This window comes from Vitis vinifera, chromosome 16, assembly GCF_030704535.1.
Source record: "Vitis vinifera cultivar Pinot Noir 40024 chromosome 16, ASM3070453v1".
Lineage (NCBI taxonomy): Eukaryota > Viridiplantae > Streptophyta > Magnoliopsida > Vitales > Vitaceae > Vitis > Vitis vinifera.
Window position 1 is genome coordinate 27084747 of NC_081820.1, and position 27193 is coordinate 27111939.

Below are 27193 nucleotides of genomic sequence, written 5' to 3' on the forward strand. Positions count from 1 at the left end.
TTTAAATTCAAACCTCTAACAAAATATTTCAAGACATTTAGTGATGGGCAATTTCATATCTAATTGAGGTGATGGGCACCCTCTTGATTGTGATAGTTTAAAATAAATATGTCAATTTATGAGAAATTTAAAAATAAAAAATAAAAAATTCTATATGAATGCCGATGCTACTAGATTTCAAAGACTTGATGGAGCAACCATAAGGAAATAATGATGGGACAATGAGGTGACCATTAGAATTAGGGACAATGATACTATCATTATGAAGTCTTATAGGGTAACATTTGAAGCCTAAATTTGAAAATTCATTTCCATTTCAACAAAAATTATTATTATTTTTTATTTTTTAAGAAAATTATTCATTTGTTTAGTAATGTTTTAAAAAATTATTCTTAAAAATTAGTTTTTAAGATCAAATTTAAAAAACAATTTTTAATTATTTAGTTATAAAATTCTATTTAATAAATTAAATATGTATCATATAGTATATAATTTTAGTAAAAATAATCATATTTCATAACAAATCTAACAAAAAAAAAAAAACTATTTTTAATTCAAATACCATCAAACTATTTTTTAAGTTAAAGATGATGCTCTGCTTTAAATCAGTCCTATACTCTTATAAACAAATTTAAAAAAATGTGATTAGACTAATATTTGCTAAACCCAATGTTTATTTCATTCATAAGTTAGAATCGTTTGAGAAAATTGTTTGGGAATTAATATAAATTTATTAGCATAAAATTTATAAAAATTAAATTTACTCCTAAATAAAGAAAAAAAAATTATATTTGGTTTTCACTTTCCTTATCCCAGGAGGAAAAACTATCAATTTTTAGGTGGCAAGAGATCTTCACTAGAGGAATAAAAAATGTCAAGTTTTCAAAAAGTTTTCCAATTATGTATGAATTTTAATTCATATAAATTCAAAATTATGAATATCACATATATCCTAAACACAAAATAATCTTGTACTTAAAAAATAAAAATTCATTATCTCATTTTTGTACCCATAAACCACCTTTAGAATTTTTATTTATTTAAGAACTAAAATAAAAAATATTTACGAATAAATTGTTGTCCATAGTTGAAGGTGGACAATAATAATATTTTTAAGCATAAAAATAATAATAATTTCATAAATAATTGAAAATAATTTATGGAATTGCTTCCCAAAAATATTTTTTCGAATCTATTTTGAAAACAACTTGTTTTCTAAAATAAATATGATATGTTTTTAAGTATGTATTATAAAATGATTTCGATGATAAAAAAGATGGAAAAAAAAACTTCATAATAAGACAATAAAATTATTATTATTATTATTATTTCATATTTTTGACTTATTCTTTATATTTAAATTATTAAATTGTTAATAAAAATAATTAAAATATATTTTAAACAATGATTCTAAAAGCTTTTTTTTAAGGATGTTATGACTTATGAGGAACATCACAACAAATCCATAATATTTATAAATTTTTAAAGCATTTTTCTAAATTAAATTACCACCATCCAAAGTACAATCACAAACAGCAGGCACTTACTAAACCCCCACAGCAGAGGATCCAACCCCATTCTCTGCTCCCCTATAAATTTGTGTGTGTCAACAACCTTGGAATCCTACTTTCCATACAATCTTTAACTCTCCCTGTCTCTCTCTCTTCTCTGTAACAGCAATGGAGGTCTTCTACTTCCTTGTATTTGGTGCACTCTCTGCAGTTGTAGCTGTTATTGAGCTCAGCAAGAACAACAAGGACCGAGTCAATACCACCACGGCTTTCAATTCTTTCAAGAACAATTATCTTCTTGTCTACTCTCTCATGATGGGTAAAAATTCAAATCCCAGGAAAATGGTTTCTAGATCTGACTAGTGTTTTGTTTTTCCATTGTGGATCTTGCGCAATTGCGGATCTGCTGTGTCATGTGTGTGGTTTGTTAGATCCGTTTGTTTTGAATGTGGGATCTGGGTTTGGTGTCGGATCTGGGTGTTTGGTTGCCAGGAAAATGTGGGGAGGGAATGGGAGTTTTGGGTTTGGTGTTTGTGTTTGGTTTTGACAAATGGGTGTCTTATTGTGGTCCTTTTCAGATTCAAAATGCATATTCCTTTTCTCTTGGCAACCAAACGGAGCGTTGAGGGTGTGGGTTGTGAGGCCATTAGCTAGTGGAGTCACTGGTTTTGTAGATCATGTGAATGCTTTTTAATAATTAATTCCTTGTCAATTCCGCTTCATTATGTAATGTATTTCTTTGCTTTAATTCAATCCATGTCGTTGATGACCCACTAAATCATAGCTGGTATTAAAAAGTCTTCACGATGATAATCATTTTGCTTTGGAGAAATGTTTTAAATTGAATGGATTTTTCATTTTGTCTGCATCCTAATATACATTCTAGATTTTGGAATTCCTTTGATTGCCAGAGGAAGCCACCATGTGAAGCTAATTATTGATTTTGATTGTATAGAATAATTGATATTTATCGAAGTTCTTAGGCATGTTCGTCTTTCCATCTGATAGATTTGTGTTTTTGGGTAGTTTTGCTATAAAACATGAGTTGAAATTTTCGGCCATAGTTCTTTTTCCATGTCTGACAGATTGATGTTTATGTGGCAATAGCCGGGGATTGGTTGCAGGGTCCTTATGTGTACTTCCTCTACAGTACGTATGGCTTCGGAAAAGGGGAGATTGGACAGTTGTTTATTGCTGGTTTTGGGTCCTCCATGTTGTTTGGCACGATTGTTGGATCTCTAGCTGACAAACAGTGAGATTTCCTACTAAATGTTGTTGTGGATCCATTGTTCTTTAGAATTGGAATCCTAGTTTTGATTCACAATGCCTTCATTCAATGAATGCAGGGGACGGAAGAGAGCTTGTGTGACTTATTGCATTACTTATATACTGAGCTGCATTACCAAGCATTCACCTCAGTACAGAATTTTAATGGTGGGGCGTGTGTTGGGAGGTATCGCCACTTCTCTCCTGTTTTCAGCATTTGAGTCATGGCTTGTTGCCGAGCACAACAAGGTGAGATGTTGTCGCTTTGTCCTTAATCTTAAAATATATTAGTGCTAACAAATTTATCTTGCATTTGTTAAATTGATTAACTGTTTAATTGGGCGGATCATAAGGACTTCCTGATCTAGGGGACCTGAACCATCTAGTTGTGCTTTCACCATCTTTTTATGTCTTTATTAAAACCCCCTCTAAATCTTGTCAATAACTGATGTAGAATTCTTATTTCAGAATTACCTGTCTATTTTGATGATTGTAATAATATTCCACCTTAATCTGTGCAGAGGGGCTTTGAGCAACAGTGGTTGTCTGTGACATTTTCAAAGGCAATATTTCTTGGCAATGGCCTTGTTGCTATTCTCTCTGGGTTGTTTGGAAATCTACTAGTAGATAACTTGAGCCTTGGCCCTGTGGCCCCTTTTGATGCTGCTGCATGCTTTCTAGCTGTTGGTATGGCTGTCATTTTGTCATCATGGTCTGAAAACTACGGTGATCCTTCAGAGAACAAGGACTTGCTTACACAGTTCAAGGGAGCTGCTGTTGCCATAGCTTCTGGTAGGTTCCCAAAGCTTTTCATTGTATGCATTGATCCTATCTTATATGATATCATAGCCTATGAATACCCATGGAGTAGACCTTGAAACTCTACATACATAAGCACATGCATTATGCGTATAATTATCATTGATCAACTGCCAAACATCTGACCTGCTGGTTGCCTTTTTATTTTAAATTTGCCTTAAGAAAGTTAATGTAAAATGTGCAGAGAAGCTAGGCCTTAATTGGTAGTTCTTTTTCCTCTTTTTGGTGTTATAAATTTTTTAAACAAATAAATACTATGGTTGAATATAAATTTTCCTTTATATGATTACCAAATGCTGAGTCTGTCTTTATGTTTTCTATAATAAGCAAAAAGGTACATAGCTTGTACCATTAAATTAGATTATCCCCTAAGGAATGCATTGTTTGCTATCCCAATGGGTTTATCCATCTGTTTCCTCATCTTTTCAGTTTTTTCCTCCTTTCTTGGAGCTTTAGTATTATGTTTCATGTGGTTCAGATGAGAAAATTGCGTTGCTGGGTGCAATTCAGTCGTTGTTTGAAGGCTCAATGTATACTTTTGTGTTCCTCTGGACTCCTGCTCTAAGCCCAAATGAAGAGGAGATTCCCCATGGTTTCATCTTTGCAACTTTCATGTTGGCTTCAATGTTGGGAAGCTCTGTTGCTTCTCGACTGCTGGCCCGCGCATCACTCAAAGTTGAAAGTTACATGCAGATCGTTTTTGTGATCTCTTCTGCTTCTCTCCTGCTTCCCATTGTGACAAATGTATGTCAATTCTCCAATTCATATGGTATTTTCTTTTCTGGGTGTTGAATTTTTCTTGCCATCTTTAACTTATTGCTAATTTGGAGCAGATTTTGGTTGAACCTTCCAAGGTGAAAGGCGGAAGCATCTCATTTGCAGGTTGTGTCCAGCTTCTTGGCTTCTGCACATTCGAGGCTTGTGTGGGGATCTTCTGGCCGTCCATCATGAAGATGAGGTCCCAGTACATTCCAGAGGAGGCTAGAAGCACTATCATGAACTTCTTCCGCATTCCCCTCAATATCTTTGTGTGCATCGTGCTATATAATGTATGTAACCTTAATGGCTTAATTCGCTGCTTGACCTTACATTGTAGTAGGCATGGTCATGTGAAGAGCAGGGCAACTCAACCTTACCCACCTTTTTTTTCCCTGCTTTGTTTGAGCGCCCTCAGTCAAACTGAACCCACAAAAAACCCATATAAAATTCAACCTGGTGGTTGGCTATCCTATTGTTTATTAGCATGCCAATCTCTATATCTACTTATGACTGAAGTACTAATCTAATCCATTAGCAGCCATCTTGTTATGACCCAAGGACCAATCCAATTCTTCACCAGCCCTTATTTTGGATATAGACCATGTGAAGACTTCTATGTGCTCCTTCTCTGGTGATCGTTCCTTCTGTTTCTTAATAGTTGTTTTTGGTATGTTTTTGAAGGTTAATGCATTCCCCATCACTGTCATGTTTGGCATGTGCTCGATTTTCCTCTTTGTGGCATCTATCTTGCAAAGGCGGCTCATGGTGATTGCTGACAAGTCAAGTAAGTATAATCCTTGCACCGTAATCTTGCCTATGTAACGAGCTTTAAACTTAGCATGCAAGCAAGCCCAGTCTCATTTGAGCCTTATACATGACATATGATTGTCATGTGGACAAGATGTAGAAAATTTCTAATCCATGAATCGATATAGGCTCTATTCAACCTCCCATTTTTATGGTTTCTTGATACTCACGACTGGCACTATTTTCATATTCATTACAGAGACAGAAGATTGGGCATCAATGAAGGACAAAAATATGGAGGCAGAGCCATTGAACATCTGAGTGACATGCCCAGATGACAGACCACAGAGATTTTTTGAAGGGTGAGAACAAGCACCGGATTCATTCCATAAACGGATTGAAAATCTTATTTAATTGAAGCTGTAATTCAATTTTATTATGAGGACCACAGACAGTGTATAAGAAAACAGTGGTCTGCCCAGCAAACAAAATGGAGGTAGGGCAGGGAGGAAAGCAAGAGCCACTTAAGCTTTTTATAATTTCATTTTTACTGTCAGTAGATCAACAGAGTAGCGCATAAAAGCTTGTTAAATGCTCTCTTTTGTAATTTTGATGCTTTTGTAATTCAGATGCTATTCTTTTTTATATATCTGGTTTTAGAATCATTACTGAATGAGAGTAGTACTTGAATTTTTTTCCACCTGTTTCCCATCAGCTATGTTTGTTAATTGGAGCCTGAAGAATTTGTAACCAGATTTGCAGCATATGGAACCATGTTGTTACCATATTCCTTAATTTATCAAACTAATGCGGGGATTATAGGAATGTTCAGCAAAACTTTGCGATTACCCGGAAAAACTTGGATGCTATTGGCAGCCTGCTAAATTATGCTTAACTCATTTATTAAAGTAACTGCTCGGTAATGGCATGGTCTTTTTGGCCTCTTTCACCTGTGATAATAAATGGTTTCTGCAAGTTCAGTATGCCGGTCTTTAGTTTGGTTTCAAGCTTTTCTTAAAATGCCATTGGAGAAGGGGAAGGACCATTGAAAGCCTAGAACACACTTGTTGTCTACTTATAATAATATGATGTTAAAACAGTTGCTTGATCATTTGTTTGTAAACTCAAATATGAAAATTAGTCTATTTTGTATGAAAATATTATGCATTTATATTCAAAACAATATTCTAAAAATATGTTTGCTATGTTTTAAAAAACTATCATATTCTTAAAACTATTCTCAAAAAATTATTTTCCAAACAAGCCCTTTGCATTTCTCTTAGCACATTTTGCTTTAATCTGAATTTAACTTAAAATTTGAATACAGATGAATGCATAAATGTAAATGATATGTTTAATTTTATTGGCTTCTATTTGAAAATTAAATAACAAACCAATAATGTAATTTGTTATTCTAACAAAAACCGGCAAGTATGAGTTATTTTAATAAAATTAAGAGTATTTATTATATATAATCGGGGAATGCTTAAATATTACTCTTAACTACGAGCCGATGGATTTAAGCTACGAGAAATGAATGGAGCAAATGAGATGGTTACATTATCAATGATGGTAAATATTCAAACCAAAGTGATCAGATTGCATACCAGAGCATAGATTAGATACAATTTCAGTTATCGATAAACCAATTACAGTATTCTGCCGCGTTTGGCATCTGTTGAAGCAACTTCCAAATCCCCAATGAAGAAAAGGATCTTGTCCAGAATCCCCAAACAGGGTTCCTCTCCATTTGAGCATCCTTCTCCAATAAAGCCTGTTTCTGAACTGAATGAACAATTAGTTGCCCCCTTTCTTTGTCTCTTGGAACCTAGATGGTGTTGGATTTCGCCTTGGTGGACAAGGTAGTAGTCGCCGACACCTTCTCTGATTATCTTCAGGCCCCTGGAAACATATACTACATGGTTATCTTTATGTTGAAGAACTATGAGGATACAGCTTTTCACAAACCCAAGACAATGCTAATGGTGCAGAATATAATTGAGTAGAAGTCCTTTCTAATGCCCTCAAGCTAATTCACCTTTGATATAGAGCAAACTTATTTAGACTTGAGCTCGTAGTTTTAGAAGGTGTAAAAGTCTCTTTTAGGCTTAGGAGCAACATAAGGTGCGTGCTTGAAGAAAGTGAAACATGACTTACGATGTATACCGGTTTTATAGAATATGATCCAAAAATCCAATCCAAGTAACAAAGGTTTAACATTCTAAATATTTAAAAGAAGTGTTCAACAAAAGGATAATGAAATTATATAAATTTCAAATACAATTAGAAAGTTTATGAATAGAAGTGTTAAAAAGGGGAAAATAAAGTAAACAAAACACATCTCTCAAACAAGGAGCATGTCTTAGCAAGCAAGAGGCTATAACCAAGTAGTGGTTAAACCTTGAGTCTAGGCGCACTTTAAGCATGCCTTTAACAACTGTGCTAAAGCTCTGCATACACCCAAGCCTAAAATTTGTATATTTAAGGGTGTGTTTGGAATATCGGAGTAGAGAATGGGAATAGGAAATGGAGTGCATTTCCCACTTATCAATACTTTTGGATTACGATTAGAAATGGGAATATGAATCAAAAATTCATTTTCAGATTCTTTTAAGGATTTTGATTCTTGTTCGAGACAAGGTATTGTGACTCTCCTCCATTCCCATTCCAATTCCTTTCCTATTGTCACAAATCAAATGCAAACTAAGGGTTTTCTTCCTTTCTTCTAAGATTAGACAGAGGTATCTAGTCAATTTGCTACCAAAGCTTTGCTCTTGACCAAGGTATAACATCATATTACATAAATTATTTTCAATCATTTGATAATTTTAGAATTTAGCACAAAGAGTGTATTAGAACACTGAAATAGGGAATGAAAATATAAATAAAAAAATTCTCATAAAAATTAAAACTTGCTCTAGTAAGGATTTGCATTCTTTATTAGTGATTCCGAGAAAGGTGAGTTTAAGGCTTGCAAAGGTACAAAGAGACTTCTTGTACGGTGGAGGAGCTATAGAGAAAAAACCTCACCTAGTGAGTTGGGCTAAAGCTTGCGTGGAGAAGAAAAAAGGGGGCATAGGCATTAAGGATTTTTATATCCTTAACATGGCGCTTTTAGGTAAGTGGGGATGAAAGTTTGCCCTTGAAAGGGATTCTTTGTGGAAGCAGGTGATTGTTCAGAAGTTTGAAAGCAGAACCCACTTCCTTGTTGGGAATGGGAGGAGAATCAAGTTTTGGCTAGACAAGTGGTGTGGCGAGATATTGCTAAAAGAGTCTTTCCCACATTATTCATTATTGTCAATTCAAAGGATGTGTGGGTAGCTGATATGTGGGAGTAAAACGGGAACCTGGGTCATTAGCATCCCAATTTCTCTAGATAGTTCCATGATTGGGAGTTAGAGATGGTGGAGATCTTTCTTTGGAATATCCAAAAACATTCAATTAGACATAATGTTGAGAATACAATGATTTGGTCAGGTACAAGAAACGGAAAGTTCTTCATTAAAGCTCTCTATTCTTACTTGGACTCTGGGGGTGCAAAGGCCTTCCCAACCAGAGTCATTTGGAACCCATGGGTCCTGTTGAGAGTGGGTCTTTTTGCTTGGTAAGCTACTTGGGAAAGAAGGGAAAGTGTCACTAGTAAATAGATGCTTTATGCGTAAACAGGAGGAATCCATTGATCACTTACTTCTGTATTGTGCTATAGCTGGTCTACTTTGGCAATTGGTTTTTTCCTTATTTGGGTTACAATGGGTGATGTGTTCCTCAGTCAGGATGATGTTGCTAAGCTGGAATGGGGCTCAGGTAGGAAAAAAGTGGCAGAAAGCTTGGTTAACTGCCCTTTTGTGTCTTTTCTAGACCATTTGGTGTGAAAGAAATCAGAGGGCTTTTGAAGACATGGATCTTTGGATCATTTGCTAAAATCCTCTTTTCTACTTTCCTTTAAGGATTATGTTAGACCTCATTTAGAAGGAAAGTCTATGTCTTTGATCGATTTTATTGATTGGTTAGGTGCTAAGTAATTGTTGGGCAGGTGTTTTTTTCCATTTTTGTCCTCTCCTATCCCTTCTTTTTTCGTTTGGCTCCCTTTGTATACTCCTGGTGTACTTTGGCAACCTTTAGCTGTTCCACTTTTGTACCAACCTCCTTATTGCTATTTTTATCTATTCTGATATGCTTATTAACAAAAAAAAAAAAAAGGGATTTTGATTCGTCCTATGGTTCACCTTCTAATTCTGCATGCCAAACACACCTTTTAGGGTTATTCCGTTTTTCATTTCCTTTACTAAGATTGGACAAAGAACAGAATTGGTTCTCTGGCGCTGTGCTCACGTCCAAGGTACAATGTTATATTACATTAACAGTTTTCAATTATCAATGTTGTATCTAAGATTGGAGAAGGGAAATAGTTTGGTTTTCTAATCAATTTGCTCAACATTATTACTCAGTGATGTTTGAGATGCAGGAAAAATTAGCCATTGCAATCAACCACAATTAGGAAGGCTTTCAACTTACAATCCAACTCGATCACACCGGTCTTGTGCTTCATACACATCTTTCCATGATTTCAAACCAGTAGGGGCATAGAATGCAGCACGATCTTCTCCCCATCTCTCCTTGAATAGGTTTGACCATAGAATGTTGTCTGAGGCCAACACCTTCCACTTCCTGCAAACTTTATATGAAATCAAACAGCCATGTTTGTTAATTTATCAAACAAACCTTATCAACTAGCTAACATTGAGAATTCAAGCTGTGAACTCAGCAACAAAAACAAGGAAAGGAAAGGAAAGTCTGTGGATCCAGAAAATTAGATGATTTTTGCCAAGAAGAAGGTTAGGGTGAAAAAATGGGTGAGTTTAAATCAAGTTGAAGGGTTGGTTTCAGCTATTAGGCAGCTGAGAAAAGGTGGGAAAGAGGGAATTGAAAGGTTTAATCAAAATAGTTTGAGATTCAGGAAAACAAAAATTTCCCCTAATTTAATGATCAGAGACTGAATTGATGTGATCTTCATTTTTTCTTTCTTTCTTTATTCTGAACCCAAAGCAATATCATGTAGAGCATTCAAAATCTGCTTTTGCTTCACTCCCTTCGGTTTTCTTAGTAACCAAACAAGGTATCAAGAAATCAGGACGAAGAATTACACAATTCCCGGCGAATTCAACACAAACAATAGAACACTCAATCTGAAATTTACAAAGAAAGACGGAAATGCTAAAAACTAAAACACTTAAGACCCAGAATTCTATTCACTCATTTACTTCCCAGCTTTCCCGGCAACCAAACTAGGTCTGAAGGGAAAAAAACAAACAAATTGCAAAATTTAAGGTAATTCAATACGCCCATCTCATATCTCACCGCAAAACCGAGAATTCAACGCACAAAACTTGCCACCAAATTGAGAATTCCACACATAAACCACAACAATTTAAGAAGAAAAAAATGAAAAATAAAAAATAAAACCAAAATCAAAAAACAATATTCAACATATACCCATCTTAGATCTCACCACAAAACTGAGAATTCAACACAGGCAACACAAGAATTGAGCAATTGATAATTCAACCCAAAAAAACACAAGAACTCAATTTGCAGAAAAGGAAAAAAAAATTAAAAAAAAATTAAATTAAATTATATTCACTGACCTTGAAGAGAAGTTGCAAGGTTCTGGTGATCCAACAAGTAGAAAATCTTGAGACAGAGATCTCCTGGCAATCTCTCCATTTCCGAGTTCTACAATTTGTATGGTTCATGCAGACTCCATCATATCGTTTCTGTTGAACATATAATTTCAACTCACTTGTCAGGTGAAATGTGAGTTGTGTTCACGACTTTCGCGAGTATCTTATAATTGGAACTCGCTGTAAGAGTACTTTGGGTTGAGGTTGAGAATACGAAAGCTTGCATGGCCCGTGAATAGAGCCGGTATCTTGAGAACGTAAAGTACCATTTAATGTTTTTGCCACGTGTCTGAAATTTTTACCGCGAAAATTGAGAATTTTGCTGGGAGAAAAGTTCAAATATTTTTATTTTTATTTTTGGCAATGGGTTTAAAACAGAGGTGTGCTTGATGGTGGAAAAAATAAAAAACAAATATTTGAAAATTTTAGATTTTATTAAATTAGGGTGGTGTTTGTTTTTTTGCTTAAAATAATTTGTTTTTATAATTTAAATTATTTATTTTTCTATTTTTTCATAACTTATTATAAACTTTTTCCTAAATAAAAAAAATAATATATTATATTTTTTTACTTTTTAATACTTAATAAAAATAAAATACGATAAAAACAAATAACATAATATTTAATACTATTAAGCATAAAAGTTTTATTTAAAATTAAGTAAAAAAATAAATACCATCTAATTTTGAAGAAAATAGTTTTCAATATTTAATTTTAACAAGAAAAAAAATGAAAATAAATTAAATATAATTAAAATTTTATATATTTTAAAATTATTAAATTTCTTTCCTCCACTTTTTTCTTTTTTTCCTTGCATTTTTCCTTAGTCCCGAATTTTCATTGGCTGTAAAATCGAATGACTAACTCTTCATACTTAAACATACATTCCATGGCGTAGAAATAAACTTTGTTAGAGCCATTTCTACACCTTCTAAGAAGCATTACTCCTAGAAATTTTAACAAAAAAAATATTTGGGGACAATTTTGTTTGAATTTCCAAGATTATTCGCTGGATTTACAAAAATTTCAGGCTGATTAGGCTGAAATTTGCAAATTCTCCTAACTCATCAAATGAATATACCTTGAACTAATATTTGAAAACCAACAATGCACCAACTGTAAATTGTAATGCAAATGTATTCTTCTGGGTGAAAGAAAAAGAATCCATATTTAGTGTACAAACTCAAAACCTATAAATTCTTAGAACTCAAACACCCTCCAACAACCTCTCCTTAATTTAGAAAAAAAAAAAAAAATGGACAAAAGAATTGTCCAAATCTGTAGGACAGTGTATACAAACCCTAAAATAGTTGTAATTCCATGTTCAAACCAACTTCCAAGAAAACCCTTCTACCTAACATTGCTGGAAAGGGATGCCAATGCAGATTCGATGGAATTTCGCAATTTCCCTCTCAAGCTGGAAACAGTATTTCCCAACGTGTCACAGGAACCAGTCTCTTGGGGATCGAACTCCTTACCCTGCAAGGCTAGGAGCTCCCTTTCCAAGTACCTGCTAAGACTGGAATCGGCGATGTTGATGAGACTGAGGGCAGCATTTGTGTGCATGAATTTTGTGAGGAACAGGCCTGCTAGAATCGACTGGTCTGCCTTGACAAGCTCTGAGATGAAACAAGGGAAGAGAGTTCTTCTGAAGAGAAGCAGAATGGGATTGTTTGATTCTTGATGTTTGAGCTTTGATAACTGGGCTTCTTGATACTGGCGAGAGAAGTTTCCAACCAAATAGCAGAGATAAGAGAAGGTGGTACCATAGGAAGATTGGGTGATGATATTTGATATGATCCCGGATGATAATATAAGGAGTAAAAGCTCATGGTCTCTGCCAATGGTGTCTGAGATGCCTCCTTGTTTTAGCTTTTCTTCAACTGAATTTGCACACTGCAGCTGCATTGCTTCATAGGGCAGTAACAACACCATCTTCAGAGCAACAAAGCAATCCACCCCAAGTACTGTCTGGGTCAAGCTCTGGGCATCATCTTCATCAAGCAACATTCCATTTGATTTTGTCAATGACCGGTCGATCAGTTTTAGCAAATCGCTGAATCGAGATTGCATAATGAGTTTTTTGAAGATTTCCATCCAACAGGCATGTAAAGGATGAACAGAGAAGGAACTCTCTTTGTTCTTTTCCTTCTCAGCCGGTTCTTCCTCCTGAAAGCTTTCCCAGCCCTCATCCCAATCCTCACTGCTCCAGTTGTTTCCTGTATCATGTGCTTCTGGAGAAGTTTCAAAGTCCCTCTCAATCACAAAAAGCCCTTCCCATTCACCTAAAACAGCAAGCAGAGCATCAATATGAGGATCCGTGGTGGCAGCTCCACACAATCTTGAGAAGCGTGAAACTGCCGCATCCACAGTCAAAAGATCATCAGGGGTAATTTCTATGCTGGATGAGATGGCTGCTACCAGCTGGGATGATTTAAGGGCAACCAAAGTACTCGTAAACCTGCTAGATGTATCTGCATGATCTGGGAGTCCTTGATTGGTAGTAGTCTCGCTGCTTTTACTTGTGAAGTGCAACTCATGCCAATCTTCCCATGGAAGAATGTTAGATTTCAGCTCAGCAGAAAAGCCTTTGATATTTCCACCTGAGATGAATTGCATAAGCTCTAGAGCATAAACTCGAACATGACTTGGTAGCTCCAAGTTATCAGAAAACATGACTATTCTCTCCCAAACTGCATGCCTGACCCTCGTCAGGTCCTCCAAATTACCTTCCAATTTACTCAGAGATGATAACAAACGATGTAAATTCTGGTGTTCATGGGATTCAGCAACCAAGTTCTGTAAAATGGGGTCCAATATATTTAAATAGAGATGGGGAAGATCCTGAACACCATCAAAGTTTCCTTCCATGTCAATTAACAAAGTTGAGCTGGATGGACACTTCAATGCTGCTTCAGAAAATACTTCTGCAATGGCTCCAAATCTGCAACCAGAGAAAACCATAGCTCTGCAAAAGAAGAAAACCTCAACAGCAGATCCACCTACCAGACCATAATTGACATAGCCAAGAACAGTATTCCAGCCCTGACTGGGGGAGACACTCTCCTCCATCACCAACCTTATGAAAACCTTGAGACACTTCGTTAAACTCTCTGGATCAAACTCGAGTTTTTCTCTTGAAGTTTCATGGGACACAGTTTCCATCATATCATCAGTCAGTTTGATCCAAAAATTTAAAAGCACAATGAGGCAGTCCTGCCATGTTGAGTTATCAGGTAGACCCTCTGAATAACCCTTAAGAGGAATGATCACTGTGAAGTATCTCTTCATAATGTCCAGAGAATCTGAATGTCCCAAGACTCTGATATACAGTCTGCAAGAATCATAGTTCTGCTCAAGTTCACTAATTAAGCTCTGAAGGTTTTCAGGGTTTTCAATATGGTTATCAGTTTTAGCTCTAGCCTCCAAAGCCATCAACAAGCTCAGAACATGGTGTTTGTATACATCCTGCCATGATATGAGACCCTCAGGCATCGGGTTAGTATACATGTTGACAAGGTTTTGCACCATTTTTGCCAATGCCTCCAAGCTATGTTCATCAATGTGATTGAGAACTTCACTTTTGAAGCATTTGATGTTCAAACCACCTAATACAGCAATATTTTTGAAGTTAAGATTCTTAATAAAGGAGACTCTTCTGCATTCTTGCTCAACGACCTTGTAAAAATGAGCTAGCCCAATAGTAGATGCTTGTACTGGCTCAGAATGTATAACTGGTAATGGTTGTTTGATTTCTTCCAACTTCAAGTAGCAATCAGAAAGCAGGCTATATATGTAAGCAAGGCGTGGTTTGTTGCTTCCATCAATTGCGGGGTAGATAATCAAGGAAATGATCTTGATAGCTTCAACAGCACAAGCAAGCATTTCACCCTTAACTTCTGAAAATTCAGCTATGATATCATCTTCAGACCAAACCTCAGAAATAAGGACAGAGTTTAGGAACCGCAATAGCATCTACAAGGAATTAAAACAGATTCCATTAATAGATTAAAATAGGCATGCATTTTACTTCTAAGATTATGCTTTGAAAGATTAATATATGCAAAACTGCATACCTCAGTGTGATTCAAGCCATATGTATCAGCTAATTTCAATACATCCTTCAAAATATGTTTCTTCTCCAACTTTACTGATTCAATTAGTGAGAGAACAACACTCTTAATGTAGGCAAAATCCCCAGACAAAAAGCGGGCAGTTTCCACTCCAGGAATTATTTTCTCTAATACTCTAGAATGATCTGCTAAGCGCTTCTGCTCTTCTAATTTTAGTTTCCATTCTCTCCAAAAAGTAGATTGTACTTTGTCAAGTTTGTCTATTTCATCTGAATTCAAAAGATTGGACATGAGAAATCATATAATAATGTAATAGCTTGGAAAATAACACAAACAATATCCTCTTTCAAGTAATTTTTTGAAAACCACAAGCATTGTAAATGAAAGTGTTCCATTCTAGATTTTAGGAGTCAAATAAAGCAGAAAGAAAATCACCCAAACTATGTGACATGTGCTTCTCCTGAAACTTCCTCAGCAGCAGCTCCCTCCTCTGGGCAGGACCTTCACACTCAACTCCAGAGCTGTGTACTAAACTATATGTCATCCCCACCTTCATCATGCTAGAAATTTCTTGATAATCCAATCTTGTTTTCAGCTGCTCTTCTATTATTTCAATCCCATTAAAGGCATCCACAAGATTTAGCAGAAAGGAGCAACCCATGAGATCCTCATCCCCAGTAACAGGTGGTTCTATAATTGATTTTGCTAGAGAGGCAATCAGATCATCTCTAGGAGCAAAACCATTCCTTGCCAACCAGGACAGAATGCTCAATATAGCTTCAGTTCTCACACTTATGTACTGCTTTCCAGGAATTGAGCTAGGAATATATTTCTTACCATGTTCTGTTTTCCTACTCAATTCAAGCAACCATGGAAGCTGCAATGCAGCAAAAGACAAAATTTTTCCATTCTCTCTCAAAAGAGATTCCCAATCAGTCCCATTTTCCAAGGGTAAATCTTTAGCAACAACAGAAAGCATGTTTTTTATGTCATTGAAATGATCTTCTTGATCAACATTGTCAACCCCTTCAACTAGTTTAGAGCAATCTCTTAGATTAATAATATCTTGAATACTGTGAACTGGAAGTGAGATAACAGAGGAACCTTGAATTGAGAAATTGGGAGGATTTGTCCCTGTCGACATCATCAATGTCTCACACTGGCCTTGCGTATCTAGATCTTTCCATGCATGTAGCAGTTCACCAATGGATTCCTCATCACAATGACTCAAGGCAAAACCCAGTAGCTGCTTTCGAGAATTTATATCCATGTTTTCAAGAGCAGGACCCCTTGCTATAGCAGCACATAAGTCCCAAATGGGACCATGTCCTTTCTTTGCCAAACTAAGGCAGAGATCAAAGGCCAATTGTAGATCACCAGCAACCGCAGCTTCTCTTGCAATAGCTTCTTCAACAGCTGATACATCATCCTGAGAATTCAATCCAAGGAGTTTGGCAATTTCAACGAGTTCATCAACCTGCAGATAAGCTCCAGCTTGACTTGTTATTGCCATTTTAATGATTTCCATAGGATCTTTTATTTGCCTAAATTGCATTGGCAAAAGAGTGACTCCTAGTTCTGGAAGTTTAACAGTGAGAGCATCAATTACATCAGCCTCTGCTTTGACATTTCTACTACCTGGAAAGAGCTTCAGACATTCCTTAGCCTTCCAGATCTGAAACAAGTTACAGCAGCATAATCAGTGACGAATTTGAATGGGGATATTTTGCGGCAAAGATCAGAGTTAGAATATATTTAACTTTTAACAAAATTAGATTTTTGAGAATGTCTCAATCACAATAACATTAAATTATATTGATCATGCTGCATATTCAGGAAGACAACCCCTGGTGTATCTCATTAGTTTTTTATGACAACAGTGAAGTAGCTGTTAATTATAAGTAACACTCATGGAAGTTTAGAATCTCTAGGTTTTTAAAAATACACAGGATCTAAACAGTATACATGAAATGTAATTTTGTACATTATAGCTATTAATGAGGTTTCCTGTGCTTGAATAAATCATAGGATTAACATCACAGAAATACTCCATTGGTAAATCTGCCAAACCTAGACCTTGTGGTCCATGTTTAGCAAATTTCCAACCTCCCTTTAGGGTGGACTGTGTCATCAAAGCAAAATTATAAATTTACTGGTCTAATAATTTTGTACATTGAAACCAACTCATCAGGACTAAAACTTTTGAAAGGGAAAAAGTTGCAAGATGGGTTTTGTGTATCCAAGCTAGAAAAGGAGAGGTGAAGAATGTGGACAATAAAATAACAAGTAGCCTAGCCATTATGAATTCACCTAGAATTGCATAAACATGATCATTTCCATAGCTTTTCTGCTGCTAGGTTGGATCATGTACCACATCCACACCAAAATGAAATCAGCATCAGAAGGGAATTATCATGTCATGTATGATGTCCAATTTTTTGAATGTGTGTTGTGCAAGAACTCACAACAATAGGACTACAAGAAAAAGAAGTGCAACGATAAGGAAAGCAGCATCACGATGTGCTGATGCGATTCTATAGCTTCCCAAGCAGACATAAAACCATGTATGAAGTTTGCCGTATTAATAAATTACAATTTAGAATCTTGAATATGTATTAATCCATTCCTTAAATACTCCTAGACAATCATAGAATATAACCTGTTAATGACTTACTTCGGAGCAAGCGAGACTTGAAGCTGAGAAAAAATACTCTCTTGCAGCTTGAATGACTAGATTTTCTGCCTTCTCTGATGCCAAAGAAACTGGACCAGTACCCTTTAGATAATTCCTTGCGAGAGAAAACTTCCCAGCTTTCAGCAGTCCCCTACAGAATTCAGTCAACATATACTCTAGATCCAGAAAAGGAAATACTTTTTCTTGCAAGTACTGCATATCACGCCACATGTTTGCCCAATCATTATCTGACCGGCTGGGCTGTCGACGAACAAATTTTGAAAGTATGAGACGAAGAATCTGTTTTACACCCTTTTCATCTGAATGTGCCTCTACAAAGAAATTTAATGGCTTTGGAACCTGAATACAAATACGTGCGATTAAACACTAAGTCTACCTGTCACAGTCAATTATATGCATAATCATCAACAATATACTACAGTAATCATGAATCGCAGCATGAAATGGCTCCTATCATTTTTGACACAATGTTAGAATCAGGAATTCCACGTTGCAAATATATAATTGGGGAGGCTAGAAAATTCCATGCATAACTATTTTTCTCTAGCATAAAATGGCTCCTATCATTTTTGACACACTGTTAGAATCAGGAATTCCACGTTGCAAATATATAATTGGGGAGGCGAGAAAATTCCATGCATAACTATTGTTCTCTAGCATAAAATGGCTCCTATCATTTTTGACACAATGTTAGAATCAGGAATTCCACATTGCAAATATATAATTGGGAATGCTAGAAAATTCCATGCATAACTATTGTTCTCTATACGTAGAAGACACTGAAGTTCTAACTCCAAACTATCATTTGATACTGGCAGAAAAAAAAAAAAATTAGCATTAACTTCACTCCATAGGCTACCTTCTCCAGGAACATGATAGAAGACAGCTGGTCATTTGAGATGTTACAGTAAATGCACCATACTGCTCCCTAGATGGTTACAGAAGCTGTATCTTCTAGTGTTTTCCCACAATTCCCTCTCATAAAACCAGGTAAACTACCATAATGCAGTTCAAGTAATGAATCATAGCCTCATGAGGGGAATTCCATAAAATACAAGAAAGCCAGAACCCACATCATGCAAGCATGTGATAGTCTATGGTGCTATCCAAGGTTATAACATTTACATTTATCAAAAGTCATGTACTATAGTCACTCTTGTTCTAATTATCCACAGTACCTACAGTTGATTTTTTTTTTTTTCCCTTCAGTTCCAGAAAGGGAATATTCTCTCTATTCCAGTCATCTATTTCAGTAGAGATAGAAACTAAGAATATTCTCAATATTCTCACTATTTCGATTGTTTTGAACTGATTTAAATAGATTCACATTCAGCTCTAGACAAATAAGGTACAAAGGCAAAACCAATTACTTTGAATCAAGAAGATGCATTTACCATACCATTCCATCCCAGCTTCCAGTTTAATAGGGAAGACTAATCAATGGAAGATGGCTATAAAATATACCATATAACCCCTATATCATTTGTCAGCCAGGTTGCAGTTTAGTTTCTGGGGACACCAAAATGAGAATAACTAGCACTCAGCATCAATTTCTAGTGACACATTCTCCCAAAAAAGCAATTACAGAGATCCCATCCATATAATTCCCTCTATAAAATATCCAAAACCCAAAAGAATCACTCATGCAGAGCATAACTCTGACCTGGTAATATGCCAACAGCCGCCCAGCTTCAATATGTCCTTCAGCCAGCTTAAGTCTTTGCTCAAGGCCCTTGAAATATTTTTCAGTATCTGTCAGGCATAGATATTCCCCATTATGTTCAAGGAGACAAAATCCAGTACCCAAGATGGTGATATTGATTTGATTAGATATATATTTAAATCTACAAGTACACATATATACAAAAAATGGTCATGCACTGCAACACCACCTTGAATTTATGGAATCCTATTGGAATGCCAGATGTACATCCAAATTTAAACAATAAAAGGAAAAGAGGAAACGATTGACCATATATGTTTCCTTGCTGAAACAATAACAGGGCAAACTAGGAATCAACTCTAATTATGAGGTCACAAATCAAAGAGTCAGGTGCGGCCATGAAGCAAGGCGTTTTTGAGTTATGTAATTATAGTCTTAGCATTAAGTTCCAAACTAGCTTGTATAGAGTTGTATATCAACAGGTTGCTACCCTATGACTAGACTCTGTTATACAGGGGATCTCCATAGCATACACTACACACTGTTGCTACCTTGCAATACAGTAGGAAAAAAAACATGGTTTCCAGATTAACAAATTTCTGAAAAAATTGGATCATAATAAAAGAAAATTTTGGACAAAAGAAACTTTTGGATATCATGGTATATGACCATGTTCCTTTGGTGTTTTTTACCATAAGGGATTAAGAAATTTTTTCTTTAATGATCCTTTTTATTCTTGGTTTCAAGATGATTCTCAACCATGAAATCTCCAATGTACTGTCACAGAAAACACAAGCAAAGTTGCTTCCTGTATGAAAAAATGCAATAATGAAAATGTTTTAACCTAAGCTACTTTTTAGAGAAAGTTTATTTTGGATCATTTAGCCTGGTCTAATCCCAAGCCATGAGTACTCTAACCTCATCCAAATGTGAAGACTGACCATCCCATCATAATATCTGACTATAAATAGAAACATCATTTATCATGATTGAGATCAAATCCATACACAGCACAACTTACCTTGTACATGTGGAAGCTTTGATAAAATGGCACTCATTGTACTCCACCTATCTGTAACAGTGCACAAATATAAGCACTGCAGAGCACAATATGCAGCTTCAACCTCATCCTTGAAAATGCCTGTACTTTCAAAGTCCTTGCACCCTTCCTCAATGACCATCAAGCAAATGTCTAATTTATTCTCCAAAGCAACCTCCTTCAGCCATCTAACCAGAAATGACTCAGCCTTCTTATAATCTACAGAAAAAATACTATCTGCCACTAGAGCTTCAGAAAGTGACGTTACATCTTGAAAACTATTTTGCATAAATGGAATTGCTTTATCACGTAATCTTTCAACGACATTTTCTTCTTTGACTCCCTTAAGCATCATCTTGAACTTCTCATAGTCAGATAACTGTTCCCATGCACAAAGATTCATGGTGAAATTTATTTCAGAATCACTGCCATCAGAATATATAAGCTGGTGCAAGTATGTGATATCCTCATAGAATTGCTGCAATTCCCCAATCCCCTTACGACAAGCAAAATCAATCAAGCACAGGCAGTTGTCTAGCTGCCCACTAAAAGTATCAATATCTCTAGCTCTATTCTTGTACCAACTAGAAAGTTCATCAGCTGATGGCCAAGAGAATCCCAAGATCTGCCTCACAATGGGTTCAGTTCTGATGCGAACGCTGCTGTCTTTATCCTCAGGTAGTCTGTTGATAAAGCTTACCATCTTTTCACATTCAACCCAATCTTCTTCCCTCAGAGCAAAACTGGTAGGAGGAGACCTCCCAGGAAGGAGCTGCCCATATGTTTGAACTGGAATTGTTTCAGGGACAGCAGCTAAAATTTCCAACATGGAAGGAGTGAGTGTATAAGGATGACGCTTGAAAAGGAGGTTTAAGGCCCCAATTTTTCCACTTTCAGCAAGTGCAACAGCAGCTTTATTGATAGGCATAATGCGAAATTTGTTGTATTCCTGCACAGAGAACCTGTACGAGACTAGGTTGTTAAGTTGCAAGTCAGTGGAAACCATCTGAAGAATGGAACCCAAACTAGACAAGAATCCTCAAAAAAGCTTAATAATATGATACAAAGTGTAAACTTTAAACACATTTCCTTTTTGTAAAGAAAGCATTCAGCAACATTAGGGAAGGGCATAATAATATAAAATTAATGAATTCTTCATACTCATCAAAGAAAATAAAGTAAAATGAACGAAAATACACAATAAAATTATTAATACTTACAAAGTCAATAATTTTTAGTTAATCCATATGGGAATGATAATCTTAAGCTAGCATTTGAGAAACATAGGTAGATTTCCAAGTCCCGGTAGAAAGTCTTGAGAAATTCTTGAAAAGATGGGATTCAGCCAGAAATGAATTGAATAGGTTTAATGGTGCATATTAATCGCAAAGTTTTCTGTTCTTGTAAATGGTAACCCTTTTGGTTTTTTTAGAGCTCTAGGGGATTGAGACAAGGGGACCATCTCTCGCCTTATTTATTTGTGTTGGCAATGGAGGCATTGAGTCGTCTTTGGAGAAGGCAAGGGGGTGGCTATTTGTTAGGCTTCAAGGTGAGGGGGAAAGGCGGCTAGGGAGTGGAGGTGTCCCACCTGTCATTTAAAGATGATATGTAGGTTTTTTGTGAGGATTCATTTAAGTTAGTTGCTCATGTGGTTCAAAGCAATCTCGTGCAAATAGATGTTTTCTGTGTAAAAATGAAGGGGAATCAATTAATCACATTCTCCTTCACTATGTCAAATCAAAGTTTTATGGAAGCTATTGTTCTCCTTATTTGACAGAGTTTGGGTGCTCGCTTCTACAGTCAAAGAAACTTTTTTAAGTTTGCATGACTTCTTTGTAGGAAGAAAATGGAAGAAGGTAAAGAAAGCTACTCCTCAATGGTGAAAGAAAAGAAATCAACGAGCATTCGAAAATGAGGGGCAGTTTGATCAAAAGCTGAAATTTTCTTTTCTAAGTAACCTTTCTCATGAGTTACATTGTTTGATTGATTTTGTAGATTAGTTAGGATTGTGTTGAGAGAGAGAGTTGTTTTTTGTTCTCTTTCTTTTGTGGCAAAGTCATTTGGTGCTCATAGTATGTGTCCTATCCACTTGAGTGTACTGTTTTTTTTTTTTTTGCTGTATATTTCAATGTTTATTACCTAAAAAAAAATTATTTCTATAAACAGTTTTATATTGTTCTCATACCCATTCCACTGTCATTGACCATAGAAGCGGAAAAGGAGCATACAGATTCATGATTTCAAAATTATGCCTCTCGTGATATCAAAAGCACATAAAATTCACGAGGTAGATAATTCATTAATAAAGAAGATGAAGAACAAGGCATACAAGAAAAGGTAAGCAACGAAACAAATGCTAATTGGAATGCAGGAATTTATATGGTAATATAGCAAAAGAAAACCCCACAGCAAGGGGAAGGATATTCCATCTCTAATATCTATAGATAGGCTTTCACCTTTCAGCACACATGCACAATCATCCAAGCTTAACTAGGGAATTCATCCAAAATCTAATCAAAACACCACTCAAATAACTATATTTAGTTTTAAAAAGTGCAGGTTTTTAGGGGGGAAAAATCAAGCAATTATGTCATATGACTCATACCTGCCCATGTTTATCCCAAGAAATGTCTCCAGCCTGTCTCTAAACTGCAATAACTGTAGTCTTACTTTACGAAAATCCCAAATTTGGCCATTCCCATGATCATCTGATTCAGAAAACCTACACCGACTAGTTAGATGGAGCCCATAGGCAAGTAAAGCCTTCACAGCATCTTCCGTTGGTCCAACTTTATTAACACATTCAGATAATACAAAATCTTGATCTTTAATATTTGACAAAAGCGTGTTTATTTCATTTATTCCTTGGCCAGAGTGCAACCATTGTGACTTTAAAACTTCATCTGTATCCAGTCCATGGCGAACAGCAAATTCCAAGGCTGCTTGATATTTTGTATTGCTAATTAAAATATTATACATTTCAGGAACAGATCTCTCTGAAAATGATATCAAGCTCCATTGTAATCTAGCAATGTCAGCCTGATTAAGTCTATCTTCTGTAACCAGCTCTATATGATGCAAATCACCTGTTTCACCATGAGTAGATATATTGTGTTTCTCCTCGGATGAAGTGCTCTCTAAGAGAAAAAATTGTCCTTGGAACTGCTGTACTCTTTCTAAAACAGGCATAGAATATACAGGATCATTTCCCAGAAGTTTTATACCACTAAGAATGTCAAGCATGATCACTGTGCCACTCCTTTTGGCAAGTACAAGGGTATGATCAGACCACCAAGTGAAATCCACAATACCATTTAAGAATTTTCCCACTTCATTTGACAAATTGTCTGTCTCTTGTGAGTCATTTCTCATTCCATAAGCAAAACTTGAAAGGGAACAGCATTCTCCATCCAGCTTAAAAATATCCAGGCATCCTGTCAGATCTAGAGTAGCCACGAATTTCCCATGTGGTGAGATTAGCACCTTTGAGGATGTTATCTGACCGATATAACCTTTTGGTTTGGAATATAAGCCTTCAACCTGAGTAGAGCACACTGGTTCCAGATCTAAGCTACTACTTCTACGCCAAAGAGAAAGATGATGGGATCCTGGAAGAAAAACATACAATTAATAAACTACTTAAGTTTAGAAGATCTTTGACCTGCCTACTAAAATCTGAAAGGCTCTTGTTCATGTTCACACTTCACTGAAAATGATAGAAAAGAATAAAAAATAAATAAATAAATAAATAAAAATCTTAACATTATTCAACTAAAATATGATGTCATCTTGGACTTGAACCTAGAACTAAAGCATGAGCTGCCAAGTTGTATATGGCTCTCTACAAAGTAGCTTAGGACCTCCCAACATATTTTCTACACTGAACAAGTTGCCACTTGCCTGTGCCGAAATTAGCATAAAGACAACTCTGAACCGATGAGAATGTTTTCTGAGAACCTTCTTGGCAACAAAAGAAAAAAATCCAGCATTTAAAGGAACAGAATGGTCAAAAGACCTCTAATTGTTCCTATTTGTTTTACCAGGCAGACCTCATAGATGAGATATATTGTTTGTTTGGTTGCAGTCGTAAAAGCACACAAAGCTATAAGGCTGGCTAAAATTTCAGATTTTCACTTAAAGATTATGGCTAAAATAAAATGAAACAAAAAGTATAAAATCATACCAGTGGTACCACTAGAGGTGATTGATATGCTACTGGCGCTACCAACCACGATAAGCAAAGAAAGTTTTACATGGTAGTCCAAGCAGAAAACATGTTGTGGGAACTGCTTCTTTAAAGTCAGGCCATTACTCGAGGTGCGAAAGGATGAAATGGAGACAGCTGGATCCTGACTGATCTCAATATTATGAAGGAAGCCATCTGATGTAAGAAGATTGAAGCTACACCTATAAACATTTCCATTCACTTCAGCAGGTATCAAAGTTACAATGACTTCTGAAGTAGTTGAACCGAAAAAACAAAAATTAAAAATAAAACATAAAAGCTGAGATTATATCAACTCTAAAACAAAAACCTCCATCTACATAACCCAAGATTGACAAGAAACTCATAAGAAATTATCTTATGGGCGTTTCATGCAGCAGCTGCTGAACAAGAATCAATACTTACAAGCAAGATCCTCTTGTATCAGAATCATCCTGCGGAATCAGGCCTATTATCGGTGAAGAAACTTTTAAATGTGCCCTCGTACTTCTTGCCATCTCTTCACCATTTCCTTTGATAAAATATAGAGTTTCAGAGTCATCACAAACTCCAAGAACATCATGAGATTCTGACCAGGCTCCATATATAAATGTCCCAAGGCTGTTACCTGATTGCATTATGAAAGTATGCAACAGTTTTAGTCAACAAAATTTGATGAGACCATCAATTGCTAACCCAGGGATGGGAAAGTTGTTTAAATACGACATGACATAATAACACCACGGTAACAATTTCTGTACCATTATTTCATAGACATTATTCTATGAAATCATGAATTAATCTTACTTGTAAAAATGCCACATGGCTCCTGGTAGTTATCATCCTTCTGCAAAATGGTTATCTGATTTCCAGCAGCTACAGCCACACGTTCACCCCTCAGGGAGACAAACAAGGATACCCATCTCTTCAATTTTTTTGGACGCCTATAATCACTCCATTTCTCTTTAATCTGACTCAAACCTTCATAAAATTTAAGGGGAAAAGGACAAGAAGGAAAGGAATGACATCAAGATAATAACATTTGATGGCAAGGAAATACACAAATGCACAAGTTGCTTGGGTTTATCATAGTGATAGAAGTTCATGAACAACAATGATGATTTGTTCTTCTTATATTGCATAACTCGAGAAAAACAGTACAACCTTTGACCATCCCACTTCATGAATGCAATCGTCCTATGTTATTAGATATATCACATGAATCAAAGGCATAGATGAAGCATAACTAACAAACCAATTAAAAGTACCATAAGCCCTTTTGGACATTCCCTCTCAGTTAGATCCAACATATAGCAGAAATTGCTGACAACCCGAACAATCTCCTCAATCAAATACAAGGGTGAAAAATGACCCAAATGGGTAACTCAGACAAGAACACATTTATATTATTAATCTCTCCATAAACCTATAGCTTGAGTATTGGTTTCTTTTTTAATTATATCATTATAAAAACACTCATCTAACTGATGCCAAAAGCATTTAAATCACATAAACTTCAACAACAATTCAACATGAACTAAGCGTTTAAAGTGCACATATAGAACATAAAAGTTATGAATGCAAACAAGGTGATCAAATCAACAATGGATCAAAATCCATTGCTTTGAACTGTCATGAAGAGAAAAATACGACTAAATATCAAAGATTACACATACCTCGAGGCAATGACAGAAAACTCCCTTTGGCACCTTCATTTAGCTGAATCGAAAAACAAAGTAATAAGTACATTGATTGGTTTATTAAGGAAAAATGGAAAATTAAAGCAAATTTCAGCAAAATGGAGAATCAAAAGTGAGGTCCTGGACCTGTTGAGGAGGGTAATTGGAACAATAAGGTCTGGAAGCGTGATTTCGCGTCTCGTAGAGCACTTCCCGCACCGTTTCCCCCATATAAAAACTATGCCTCTCCCAACACCTCAAACACTATAAGAAAGCAGTGCGTGGGAGAGAGAATTTTCCCGAGAAAATTTGATGACGCGGCTATCAATCAAAAGATTGTGAATACGAAAATGCTAGGCCAAAATTTTCCCGAGAAATTTGAATTTGTGGAAAGTGGGGATATATGGAATTTTGTTCTAGGGTTTTGCCATGCTCTCCGTACAACGATGACGGCAGCTCAGAGAACAGAGAAGAGGTGACCACCTGAAACGCACCGTTTTGTATCCTTCGCCTGCAAAACGACACCGTCTCCGGTTTTTCCATTTTCCTTTATTATCTTTATCTGAAAGAATCCATAGGACCGTAACCCTTCTTTTTCCTTTTTCCCTTTTTTTTTTTTTTTGAATATAACACAAAAGTCCATGTGTTTTTCACTTATTTTTAATATTTGTAAGTATGTTTTATAAATAATTTTTATATTTAATAATACTCTATTTTTAATCATCCTCTATATTAGTATAATTATTTTAAAAATAATTTTTAAAAACAAATAAAAATAATTCAAATATGTTATTTAAAAACATCATGTCTTGTGTTTTTAAGAATAAAAAATAATTTTATAACCTATTTTTTATATTCCAAAAAATAAAAAATTCTTCTTGAAAATAGTTGTCAAATATAATTAGTTATCTTTTTTCATAATTTTTTTCTTTATTTTCTTTCCCTAACTTTCAAGAACTAAACATGTTCTAAAATTATTAACCATTGTTTTAGAAATGACCATTTTGATAAATAATTTGTAAAGAAAGTGTTGAAGACGATTATAATGATAAAGATT

General features: G+C 35.6%; 3 protein-coding genes across 5 annotated transcripts; 1 reads left to right on the forward strand and 2 right to left on the reverse strand.

Annotated features, from left to right (window-relative positions):
• The first annotated feature begins 1581 nt into the window (after positions 1 to 1581).
• Positions 1582 to 5767, forward strand: LOC100267516 (uncharacterized). 2 transcript variants are annotated; one of them, XM_002274771.5, is made up of 8 exons: positions 1582 to 1830; positions 2619 to 2763; positions 2858 to 3026; positions 3299 to 3569; positions 4075 to 4340; positions 4430 to 4645; positions 5037 to 5139; positions 5362 to 5767. In XM_002274771.5, exons 1-8 carry the CDS (start codon positions 1680 to 1682, stop codon positions 5421 to 5423), a joined length of 1383 nt encoding a protein of 460 aa, XP_002274807.1. In that variant the 5' UTR covers positions 1582 to 1679; the 3' UTR covers positions 5424 to 5767. The 2 variants fall into 2 exon arrangements, with proteins under 2 accessions (XP_002274807.1, XP_059589637.1); XM_059733654.1 differs by having other exon boundaries at positions 1608 to 1830; positions 4430 to 5767.
• An 873-nt stretch (positions 5768 to 6640) lies between these two features.
• Positions 6641 to 11009, reverse strand: LOC100262355 (uncharacterized). The gene is made up of 3 exons (XM_002274831.4): positions 10748 to 11009; positions 9618 to 9777; positions 6641 to 7004 (listed from the first exon to the last, which is right to left on the reverse strand). The coding sequence occupies exons 1-3, from the start codon at positions 10824 to 10826 to the stop codon at positions 6752 to 6754; spliced, it is 492 nt and encodes a 163-aa protein (XP_002274867.1). The 5' UTR covers positions 10827 to 11009; the 3' UTR covers positions 6641 to 6751.
• An 893-nt stretch (positions 11010 to 11902) lies between these two features.
• Positions 11903 to 26778, reverse strand: LOC100258836 (MAG2-interacting protein 2). 2 transcript variants are annotated; one of them, XM_059743342.1, is made up of 12 exons: positions 26284 to 26778; positions 26134 to 26176; positions 25265 to 25438; positions 24884 to 25085; positions 24437 to 24660; positions 22859 to 23861; positions 20236 to 21215; positions 19215 to 19303; positions 17531 to 17890; positions 15292 to 16531; positions 14860 to 15125; positions 11903 to 14758 (listed from the first exon to the last, which is right to left on the reverse strand). In XM_059743342.1, exons 1-12 carry the CDS (start codon positions 26365 to 26367, stop codon positions 12134 to 12136), a joined length of 7290 nt encoding a protein of 2429 aa, XP_059599325.1. In that variant the 5' UTR covers positions 26368 to 26778; the 3' UTR covers positions 11903 to 12133. The 2 variants fall into 2 exon arrangements, with proteins under 2 accessions (XP_059599325.1, XP_019081692.1); XM_019226147.2 differs by lacking the exons at positions 25265 to 25438; positions 26134 to 26176; positions 26284 to 26778 and having other exon boundaries at positions 24437 to 24679; positions 24884 to 25033.
• Positions 26779 to 27193: the final 415 nt, after the last annotated feature.

What these genes read in the sequence shown, in the direction of transcription:
- LOC100258836 (XM_059743342.1), bottom strand. Translation starts at nt 26,367, where the DNA reads ATGGGGGAAACGGTGCGGGAAGTGCTCTACGAGACGCGAAATCACGCT. An exon ending in CACCTCTAGTGGTACCACTG is followed by an intron (nt 23,862 to 24,436) that starts GTATGATTTTAT and finishes TTTTTCTTCCAG; the next exon opens with GATCCCATCATCTTTCTCTT. An exon ending in CAAGTCTCGCTTGCTCCGAA is followed by an intron (nt 16,532 to 17,530) that starts GTAAGTCATTAA and finishes AACTTGTTTCAG; the next exon opens with ATCTGGAAGGCTAAGGAATG.
- LOC100262355 (XM_002274831.4), bottom strand. Translation starts at nt 10,826, where the DNA reads ATGGAGAGATTGCCAGGAGATCTCTGTCTCAAGATTTTCTACTTGTTG. An exon ending in CCTTGCAACTTCTCTTCAAG is followed by an intron (nt 9,778 to 10,747) that starts GTCAGTGAATAT and finishes TTTCATATAAAG; the next exon opens with TTTGCAGGAAGTGGAAGGTG. An exon ending in CGGTGTGATCGAGTTGGATT is followed by an intron (nt 7,005 to 9,617) that starts GTAAGTTGAAAG and finishes ATATGTTTCCAG; the next exon opens with GGGCCTGAAGATAATCAGAG.
- LOC100267516 (XM_059733654.1), top strand. Translation starts at nt 1,680, where the DNA reads ATGGAGGTCTTCTACTTCCTTGTATTTGGTGCACTCTCTGCAGTTGTA. An exon ending in TGTCTACTCTCTCATGATGG is followed by an intron (nt 1,831 to 2,618) that starts GTAAAAATTCAA and finishes ATGTGGCAATAG; the next exon opens with CCGGGGATTGGTTGCAGGGT. An exon ending in TGCTTCCCATTGTGACAAAT is followed by an intron (nt 4,341 to 4,429) that starts GTATGTCAATTC and finishes AATTTGGAGCAG; the next exon opens with ATTTTGGTTGAACCTTCCAA.